This window comes from Lolium perenne, chromosome 6 (assembly GCF_019359855.2).
Source record: "Lolium perenne isolate Kyuss_39 chromosome 6, Kyuss_2.0, whole genome shotgun sequence".
In the NCBI taxonomy this organism is placed as follows: Eukaryota; Viridiplantae; Streptophyta; class Magnoliopsida; order Poales; family Poaceae; genus Lolium; species Lolium perenne.
The window spans coordinates 14,850,408-14,860,508 of NC_067249.2; the positions used below are offsets into that span (position 1 = coordinate 14,850,408).

At 46.1% G+C, this 10,101-nt stretch overlaps 1 protein-coding gene across 2 annotated transcripts; it reads right to left on the minus strand.

Moving 5' to 3' along the window:
• Positions 1-6,043: 6,043 nt before the first annotated feature.
• Positions 6,044-8,839, minus strand: LOC127308788 (uncharacterized). Of its 2 annotated transcripts, none has more exons than XR_011746510.1 (7): positions 8,498-8,839; positions 8,340-8,415; positions 8,106-8,164; positions 7,466-8,001; positions 7,204-7,308; positions 6,617-6,760; positions 6,044-6,507 (listed from the first exon to the last, which is right to left on the minus strand). XR_011746510.1 is itself a non-coding variant. In XM_051339689.2 (7 exons), exons 1-7 carry the CDS (start codon positions 8,783-8,785, stop codon positions 6,403-6,405), a joined length of 1,335 nt encoding a protein of 444 aa, XP_051195649.1. In that variant the 5' UTR covers positions 8,786-8,838; the 3' UTR covers positions 6,079-6,402. The 2 variants fall into 2 exon arrangements, 1 of the variants encoding a protein (XP_051195649.1); XM_051339689.2 differs by having other exon boundaries at positions 6,079-6,507; positions 7,444-8,001; positions 8,498-8,838.
• Between the last annotated feature and the right edge of the window lie 1,262 nt (positions 8,840-10,101).

The window sequence follows — 10,101 nt, forward strand, 5'->3', positions numbered from 1 at the left end:
CAAATTCCATCAACAAATAGAGTAGCCTCCGAAAGGACATAATTCAGTGAACTTGTGGTATGAGCTACTTTTTCAGCAGTCACGATGTCAAGGGGGAGTTGCCATATTTGATAGTTTATATTTTTGGCGTAAACATTTTATCTACACGATGAACAACACCATGATATATCATTATCTAAAGAATATGAATAAACTACATGTAAATATGTCGAAATATAATCGAAATCCTCTACCAATTAGGTTGATATTTCTTTGCAGATCGCGGCATACCAATCTGTGCCATGTCCTGCGACCTTACTGCATGGTGCCATGGCAAGTTTAGATGTTTATGAGTCTCCTAATATCAAGAAGGGGCAAATAGCTTTTTCTGGAATATGGGTAGAGAATTACCAAAAATATCACTCTGCTTTTGTTAATGTTGTACAAGTCGGATGGAATGTAAGTCAGTTTGTCCTCATTGATACAAAACTATGGTATATTTTTGAAGTACCCACGGCCCAGAATTCTCAAGTAATTCTTCTATTTTCTGTAGATTCAACCTTCTTACTACGGCGACAACAAGACACATTTCCTTATAGGATGGACGGTACTGTAATCAGCCTACTCTCCTTTGCTCACTAGTTTTAACTTACAGGTTTCCATCTATGCACTTTTAGTTTGAGAATATTAAGGGCAAACCCTATGTTAGGCCTCGTGGAAAACATGCTCAGACAATATCAAAACAACATCGCATAGGTTTGTCATGTAGTTGATCAGAAGAAGATGTCACATGATGAAATTTCCCTCGTACTCCCCCGTCTCTTTTAGTCTACATTTTAGATTAAATATTTTTATATTAGTCTATGTTTTAGCTTTCTAATGAAAAACAACATGAAGCATTCCTACTCTCCCTATTGATTGTCATTAATTTTAATGTGCATTGGATTTGTTCAAAATAGTAGTATTAAATGACTTGCTAATTGATCTTAAAATTTGTAGAATGTAAATTAAAAGAGAACCGAGGGAGTATGTGCTAGTATTCTGAGACTTTTTTCGACCTGGATATATGTGTTTTTTCATGTTCATGGCACAAACATAACACTGGTTATAAATGTATTGCATGTTTTCATAACTAATGAGTTTCATCGGAATGGTCAGGCTGGGTACAAAGCACCGGGTTGTTTTGACTTGAAATGTGTTGGATTTGTGCCGGTTAAGTATGCTCCAATTAATCCAGGAGATACTCTCGAGGGGAAAAGTAAGATATCGATCAAGATATTCAAGGTGGGATGCCAACACTCTTAGTACCTTGTTTCTAAATTATTTTCCCTATTCAAAAAGAAAGATTTGTTGTGCTTATGTGTTACCTGCAAATTAAGAGTGGTATTGCTTATTCACATATTACAAGGATACTTCAACCATTTTACAGAGTAAAGACGACGGAAATTGGTGGCTACACTTTGCCCATGTTGGTGAAAATTTTGCTCCACTGGGATATTTGCCAAAAGATCTTTTCGGTGGTTTGGCTGACCATGCCAATTATGTAACTTGGGGCGGGTACACTAGGTCACTTGTAGGGGACCCTAGCCCACCAATGGGCAATGGGAATTGGCCAGGAGGCGACTCTGCTTCATTTCAAGACGTGCAATATGTCGACACTGATGGGAATGGTCATCTTCCAAAGCCCAACGACGTTCATTCCAGGATAACAGATACGGGATGCTATAACGTTAGTGAATTTATGACTGACAAATTCCACTACGGGGGTCCCGGTGGTTGTACTAATTAGTACTGTTATGCGCTAAGATAAAATTATCACAATAAATAAAATTGTTGTCTTTACTATGTCATTGAATATATGTACTAATTAATCTTCTTGTTGCGCTTGTCATCCATGATTTAGCCTGTGCGACACAAAAAGAAGACATACAAGCATCAATAACCAAAAGTTTCGGTTGGTGATAGTGAAGTAAAGGTGGCTATTTGGTTTGGCGGTTCGGCCTTAAGGGTTAAACCACTATGAAACCCATGAACATGTCTTATCATTCAACACAACCCAGCCCATGAACAATCAGACCCATGCCCGTAACTAGCAGGGGTCCGCCATATTTGAGTGGTTTTATACCAATCTGAGAGCATAAGACATGGAAGTACTTATAATTTGATACACATACATTATTAGAAGTTTAATGCAAATGTTCATCTCACATAACCAAAATTTTCAAATGAAAAATATAAGATTGAATAATATTGGTAAAAGGAAATTTTCTAAAATCTTAACCGATAATAGCCGAAATAAGATTTAATAGTATTGGGATGTTTGGGATGCAGCAAGGCGGTTTAGGTTAGGTAGTCAAAAGAAAAGGAATATAAAAAACAGGTAGTTTAGGTCAGGTCAGGCGAGTTGATGAGACGGGATTGAACAAGAGAACACAAGAGTAGGGCCTACACAAGACCGAGTGTAGAACGATAGAGAGGGAGAGAGAGATTGGCAGAATATGTTGGATGTTGTATTGAGCCTCTCGGGCGAGTATATATAGGCGTATAGGAATCATCTTGGAGTGCAAGACAAGACACGAGAGTTCTATCTCTATCCTAGACTATCCGTATATATGTACACAGAATATATCTCTAACACTCCCCCGCAGTCGTAGCGGTAGTGACGTGAACAACAGTAACGTCGCGAACGATCAGACTGGAGAGAAGCCGAAGGTAGGAACCAACGGGCTGACACTCCCCCGCAGTCGTAGCGGGAGCGTCGTGGACGATGTCATGTCGCGGATGCTTGGACTGTAGAAGAAGTCGAGGTGCTCATGCGAGGTGATAGCCTTTGTGCCGATGTCGAGGTAGCCGAGAGCGTGGGTGCTGCAACCTTGGTCGGGGTAGCCGCGCGAAGGGATGCCGTGGTCGATGTCTTGGTCAGGTGTTGTTGTCGATGTAGCCGCAGGCGAGGTGGTGTGCGAGGAGATTGATGGAGACACGCCGAGGTAGTCGTGGAGATGGTCGATGCCGAAGTCGATGCAGTCTGAGCCGTCGAGGACGAAGTGCAACCATAGTTTTGCCAGAACCAGGCGCACGTCGGGGATGAAGGCATACTCTGGTTTTGCCAGAACTGAGTACGCATAGAAGAACTCGTCGGTGACGCGGTCGAGGCAGTCATAGAGACGATGCCGATGAAGACGTCGTCGAAACCGATGAAGACGAGGCGCCGGTCCGAGCTTGCCAGGCCCGGGGAAGCGTCGGGGACGAAGACACGTACCGGTGTTGCCAGTACCAGGCGTGCGGTGGCAGGGAACAATACAAAGTGCGCGCCATGCCAGAGTAGACTAGCGGAGGAGGTCTCGACGATGGGTGTTGGTGTAGAGGAGCAGGTGGCGTAGTCGGGGAAGAGGCGAGGACGCTGGCGGCAAAGTTGTAGTGTACAAAGACGTAGAAGGAGGCTAACCCCGCGGTGACCTGGGGTGGTCATGCTGGACGCCTAGACGGGCTTTGCGGTGGTCAGCGAGCTCAGCGCGACCTGGAGTGGTTGGCGAGCCCAGCGGAGACCTGGGGTGGAAGCACGGCGGTGGTACACGAAGTAGGCGAGGAAGACCCGGCGGCGTGACGAAGACCATGCACGGACGGAGGCAACCCGCGCCGAATGGGCGGCACTGAGGTGGCCTCAGACGTCGATGTGCGGGGGACGGCGAAGGTGACCGCGTGCGGCGATGCCACGGCCCGAGGGGCCGGCATAGCTGTAGGGCGCGAGTCGGTGCAGCGGCGGGAGACCAGCAGTGACGTACACGCCTCGGAAGGCGCGTCGGAGGCCGGTAGTGTGGACCAAAGGCGGCGGCGCTGCGGCCCGAAGGGGCGACACAGCGGCAGCCCGATGCTCAATCGGAGGTAGGCGTGTGCTCGGGGACGTGCTTGGCGTTGACGTACGCGGGGTCGGTTGATCAGACCGACGGCAGCGCTACACGTGCCATGGCGTGGATGACGTGCCGCAGATCGGAGTCATTGGCAACGTTGTCGGTGATGTCCCGAGCGATGACGGCGAAGAAGAACCGGCGATGGAGACCGTGCAGGCGAATGCAGCCGGCTGTGACACAAACGGCGTTCCATGTGCATCGCGTGCAGCCGTGCCCCACGGTAGATGGAAGCGGGCCGGCCGAGGCGGAGACGACGTGGGCGAGCCGGCCGCGGTAGCCTACCAAGGCAGGCGCTGCAGCCAGCCAACGAGTCGACCGCGGTGGCCGGTGTAGGGCGGATGATGGAGGAGAGCCGGTGCGAAATCGACACCGAGGTTGGAGTAGAGGCGCGTGATGACGGTGGCGGTGGGCAACTCAATCCGATCTATGATCGGCAAAACCAAAAAAGAAAACGCCGGTCGAGCGACCGGCGGACAAAAAGAAAACCGATCTAAAGATAAAAAAAAAAGACTCGAGGGCAGCGGATCAACGGATCGGCGGACGAACCCTCATACGGGTTGCGCGGCCCCGGAGTAGATCATGGAGATCGACCTCCCCGGGGCGGCGCGGCGCGGAAGTTTGGGCGACGGCTAGATTAAGATCGGCGCCGTTCTGATACCATGTAGAACGTTAGAGAGGGAGAGAGAGATTGGACAGGGATCATCTTGGAGTGCAAGACAAGACACGAGAGTCCTATCTCTATCCTAGACTATCCGTTTATATGTACACGGAATATATCTCTAACACTGAGAAATGAGAAGAAAAATGGCAATAGGCAGATGTGCCAGTTCATTGCAACCAAGGACATTACATGCGGGGACAGCAACGCTACTAATAATCAACTACGTACAAGGTGTTCAAAATCACATTCTGGCTAACAAAATACACATTTTAGATTATACTGTCATTCAGTCCTTGTTCTCATAGTTTTCATGCATGCTGCATGTATCAGATGATCTGGCCCAACAGCAAAAGTTAGTACATCATCTAACCAGAGCAGACGCATGCATGACAACAAGCAGCAGTTATCATCAGATAAGTTGTTCCTAATTAACATGTTTGAATTATAAGTCAGAAAAGACGACAAAACCTGCTCCCGCTTGGGCTACTGTTCCGCCTCCTTGAGCATGACCAAGCCGGCTGTTCCTGACTCGTCATGGTGATGCTTCTCTTCCTCTTCCTCAATCTCGATCTGCCAATACCAAGGCAAGAAACGGTTAAACCGGCGGATGAGCTTGGGGTGTCCGTCTAACAGGACCGCCATAGTTCGGGCCACATCTTCAATTCTGCAAAATCAGCAGGTTTCAACTTTAAGCCATCACAAGTCAAAAACAGAAATAATCGGTAGATTGTTGTACGTACATGCTACTGCTCATGCATTACCCACCTCCAGTTCTCGAAATTGCACAGGAACTCGAAGAACTCCTCGTGCTTGTTGTCAGGTTGGTCCGCCATAATGTCCTTCACGTCCCTGACGTATTGCGCCCAGTTACCAGTAGACACCACAACACTCCGGCCGTTGTGAATCCGCACCTTCCGTTCGTGGGAGCACAGTGGCACTGGAGCAATGTCACTTTAGTACCACTGGGTCCTGACTGCTCTTTACAAACAAGGGGATCAAACAGGGAGCACCACCAGAAAACAAACATTTGATCAGATCAGCAATGGATTTTACTTGTCAAAATGCAACAAGTGGACAAGTGCTTGCATGAGAAAATCACAAATGAGAACCCAGAAAGAACAGTTGCTCTAAACTGAGTTATGTTATTTGTACCCGCGGTATCCAGAAAGCACATTGGGATGAAGGAAATAGGTTCTACTTTCTTGCAGGATAGTACAAACCTTCCCATGTCTTTTCGAGAAAATGATGAAACTTGTGTACATTTCTTGCTGAGCGATTACCTGTATCTCTGACAATGTTGCCGGGAATTCAGATCAAGTAGTCGAGTTGATGAGACAAGGATTGAATAAAAGAGCACAAGAGTGAGAAATGAGAAGAAAAACACCATTAGGCAGATGTACTAGTTCATCGCAACCAAGGACATTACATGCGGAAGGGAGTTCAAGGATGTCCTAGCTAACAAAAAGTGCAGTTCGAACATGGCGTCATTTGCAAATTAAACGTAACACCGGCTTTTCCACATCAGCACAATGAAGTTCTGCAACCGCAATTACCCAAGAAGAAACTGAACCGAGAAAATGTTTGCTACAGTCATTTAATCAGCATAATAGATAGTCTTCATGCATGCTACGTGTATATCAGATGTTCTAATCCAACATCAAACCAGAGCAGACACACACATACAAGAAGCGGCTGTGATCACCAGATGAGCTGCTCCTAGTTAACAAGTTCGAATTATCAGTCAGCACAGACGATTAAACCCGCTCTCGTAGGCTTGTTAGGCCTCGAGCCGAGCCCAAACAAACCTAACTCGAACAGTGTGACGAGCTTGGACTTTTTTGACAGCCGTACCCTTCAGCTAGGCTGCTGTTTCACCTCTTTGAGCTTGATCAAGCCGGCTGCCGCTGCCGCTGACATTAATGGGAGTTGCTCACAAGGTTGGGCTACTGCACGCTGATGCTGCAAAATACACAAGACCAATGCAAAACAGAAACAAGCAGCGTGAATTAATCGTCGGATGAGCTGTTACTAACAAGTAGTAGCTATGAATGGCCAAGGATGGTCAGACCGACTGCTCCTCCTCGGGCTGCTGTTTCTCCTCCTCCTGAACCTCGATCTGACCTCCTATTTCAGCTTGGTCGCATGACCGTCTCCGACCAACTAGACGGCCCCGGCCCCGGCCCCGGCCCCGGCCAGAGCGCCCAGGCAACCGCTGCAAAGCACAAAACAAACTCAGAACAGAAACAGGTTGTTCCTAACAAGCAGGAATTATGGGAATTTAGAAAAGGTAGTCCAGTTGATAAGAAGACCAGTTCATTGCAACCAAGGACATTACATGCGGCCAGGAGTTCAACGACATCCTACTTAAAAAAAATGCAGTTTGAATGCAACACCATTTCCAAAGTATACGTGACACTGGCTTTTCCACATTAGCAAAATAGAGTTATGCAACCACAAATCGATCCAAGAATAAACTGGCCCAAGAAAAATATTTGCTACTGTCCATGTTCTGATAGTTTTCATGCATGCCTGACCTCTGAACAGACTATACAGACGCATGACATAAGTATCAATTTACAAGAAGCCGCAGTGATCATCAGATGAGCTATTCGTAGTTAACAAGCTTGAATTATCAGTCAGCAAAGATGACTAAACCTGATCCAACTTGGACTGCTGGTCCGCCACGATGAGCTTTGCCAGGCTGGTTGCAAACGAGGGTGCCGAAGTACTCCCATAATGTTGCCGTACTGTGTGCTGACGCTGCAAAACACACAAGACCACCACAAAATTAAAACAAGCGGCAGGAATTAATCATCAGATAAGTTGTTCCCAATATGCAGGAGCAAGCATAGCTCAATGTGAGCACGACCATGTTACTAGAAATAGAATATTTACATCAGATGTGGAAGAGACACACCTGCGCTTCTGACTAGTTTCATCTTGCCCATCGTTTCCTACATTGTTTCTGGATTTGCCACTTACAGCTGGATCATCAGACCTGGATTTTTTATGTGTCTCATTGCTATCCTTGATGGGCCTTAGAACAGACATAGGTTGCCGAATTTTGAGTCTTGGGGTCTCATCATCTTTCTCCTTCACCAAGGAGTGTGTTTTCTGCAAGTTCATTTTGGCCCCCACAGCTTGTGCTTGGAGTCTGGCAATCTCATCATCCTTCTTTTGGGCCAACACCTTAAGCTCATCGACACTCTGCTGGAGCTTTAGTGCTGCTTCAGTAGCTAGTGCTGCCTCCACTTTCTTGTTAGCGTAATCTTGATGCATCATGCTCAACTGTTTACTCACAGAATCCTTTTCTGCGACTAGTGCACAAACTTCCTGGTCCTTGTTTGAGCTCAGAGTCTCGTAAGCCTGCTTTAGTTTTCTTAGCTCTGTACGTAAATCGCTTCCAATGTGATCCACCATATTTTGGCTGAGCCTTGGGCAACTTCCAACTTCCTTAAGTTACGTAAAAAAGAACGATTATGATAGATAATCAATGAGAAGCAGGAGCTGGAGTGCATGTTTTGAGCTACACAGATTAGGTTTTGGTAATTCGGCACCTTAGGGTTTGGGGTTCCTGCACAAGCTCTGGAATCCTCCAAGTCACCATCTCTGAGTTCTGAATTCAATGAAGAAGACAATGACTATCAGTACTAGAAGGCTAGCAACATTGATCTTCATTTAACAGAAAACAAAATTAAAATTGATATTCAGTTCACTATCGCTACCTAACAAAATTGACAAAAATCCTAAGAAATCGGAAATAGCACCAAGAAACAAGGGCTCCTCCTCACCGGTGAGCCTCTGGTTAGCGCCGAGAAGCAGGTCCAGGTAGGCCGCCTCCCACCTCCCCCTCCTGCTCACATCCGCCTTCCTCCCACAATAACACAATCTAGCATCAGGTCCCGAGATGAATCCAAAGAGGAATGGAGATAGCAATCGAGGGAATCACCTGGCGCACTTCCTGCAGCTTCTTCCTGGCGTCGGCGGCTTCTTCCCGAAGTCTATCCATCTCGACGTCCTTCTCCCGCGCAGCCGCCTGAAGCTCATCCACGGTCCGTTGAAGCAACCGCGCCGCCTCCCGGGACTCGCGCTGGACACTGTCGGCCGCCTCCAGGCGCGCGCGGTCAGCGGCGAACGCCTCAGCCTCCACCTGGCTCTTGCTCAGCATCGCCTCCACGCGATCGTATATGGGCAGCCAGTCGGCGCTCCCGCCGCCCTCTCCGCCGCCGTCGGCCATGGATTCCAAACGGAAAGAGAGAGAGTGGAGCTGATGGCCGTTCAGTTCAGGAAACACAAGCTTGCTTTGGTGGGCTCTAAAATGGCCTTCAGCCCACCAAAGCTGTAAATAAGGTTTGCTGGAAAATGTAAATGAAGATCATCACTATGAAAATTCTTTAGAAAAAAAGTTCACTGTGAAATATTAGTAGTATTATTTATGGTATAGATAATAATATTTATTCGTTGAATGAAACCATATTATTCTAGGTTTATAAAACTCTAAATGGAATTTCATATTTAAGTATATTGGAGCCATTCGCAAAAAAAAGAATTTGGATGCTTAGAATGTATCTCCTTAGTGCTTTTCATTATTTGACAAAAGAAAACATCCATTATTTGAATAAGACCATACAGTATGAGGCAAGTATTGAATCTGGATTAAAAGAGCATTTAATCAACCAGGTTTACTTAGTCATCTGGACACAATATTGTATGACATTTATTGGATACATATATCAAGACAGGGTCCTAAACAAATAAACAAAGTAAAAAAAATTGGTTCAGCGTGAGCTTGGCCATATAACTGCAAACACAAAATACTTACATTTGAAATTGAAGAGGCACACCTGCGCTTCTGAGTAGTTTTTTCTTGCCCATCTTTTTCCACCGTTTTTGTTTCAGAAATGTAATCTTCTTTTACTGTTTGCCTAGGATTACTGTTTTTCAGTTTATCCGTTGTAGTTACAACTGGATAAACAGACCTAGATTTTTTATGTGTCTCACTGATATCCTTGTAGTGCTTCTGAATAGATTCAACGTGCCAGCATTTGAGTCTTTGGATTTCATCACCTTTCTCCTTGACCAAGGAGTCTTTGTATTAGGGGCAATTGATGATAACCCCCCCAGTTGGTGCGCCTTCTATCATAACCCCCCTTGTGTCGCTGACATGTGGGGCCGGGATGTGTCAAGCTGAATGAACAAGATCTTAAATCAGTGGACGTGACCACACAGTGGAACATTGTTCTAGGGCCTGGGGACGACCAACTCTTGTAATGTGCCTACATATTCGCAACCTTTTTATCTTTCTAACATCTATTTCAAAAAATGTTGGACAAGTTCATGATTAAGCTGTGAAGCTATCCATCATTGTAATCAAGCCCTGTTGCTGAACCTGATGTATTTATATCTGATGCATGCTTCTGTGTTTTAAACTCATATCTGAACTGTTACTGATGCATGAATTCTGAATTGCAAGGTTGGTCAGATAAGAGTGTTGAGACCGCTCACAAGTCTTTATGCGTCAGAAGATTTATTACCAAAACAATAGAACCCTCT

Excerpts from the sequence above, each read along its gene's own strand:
- LOC127308788 (XM_051339689.2), bottom strand. The coding sequence starts at position 8,785 with ATGGCCGACGGCGGCGGAGAGGGCGGCGGGAGCGCCGACTGGCTGCCC. Across the intron at positions 8,002-8,105 it reads CAGGAACCCCAAACCCTAAG|GAAGTTGGAAGTTGCCCAAG; the intron begins GTGCCGAATTAC and ends ACGTAACTTAAG. Across the intron at positions 6,761-7,203 it reads AGCAGTCCAAGTTGGATCAG|CGGTTGCCTGGGCGCTCTGG; the intron begins GTTTAGTCATCT and ends TGTGCTTTGCAG.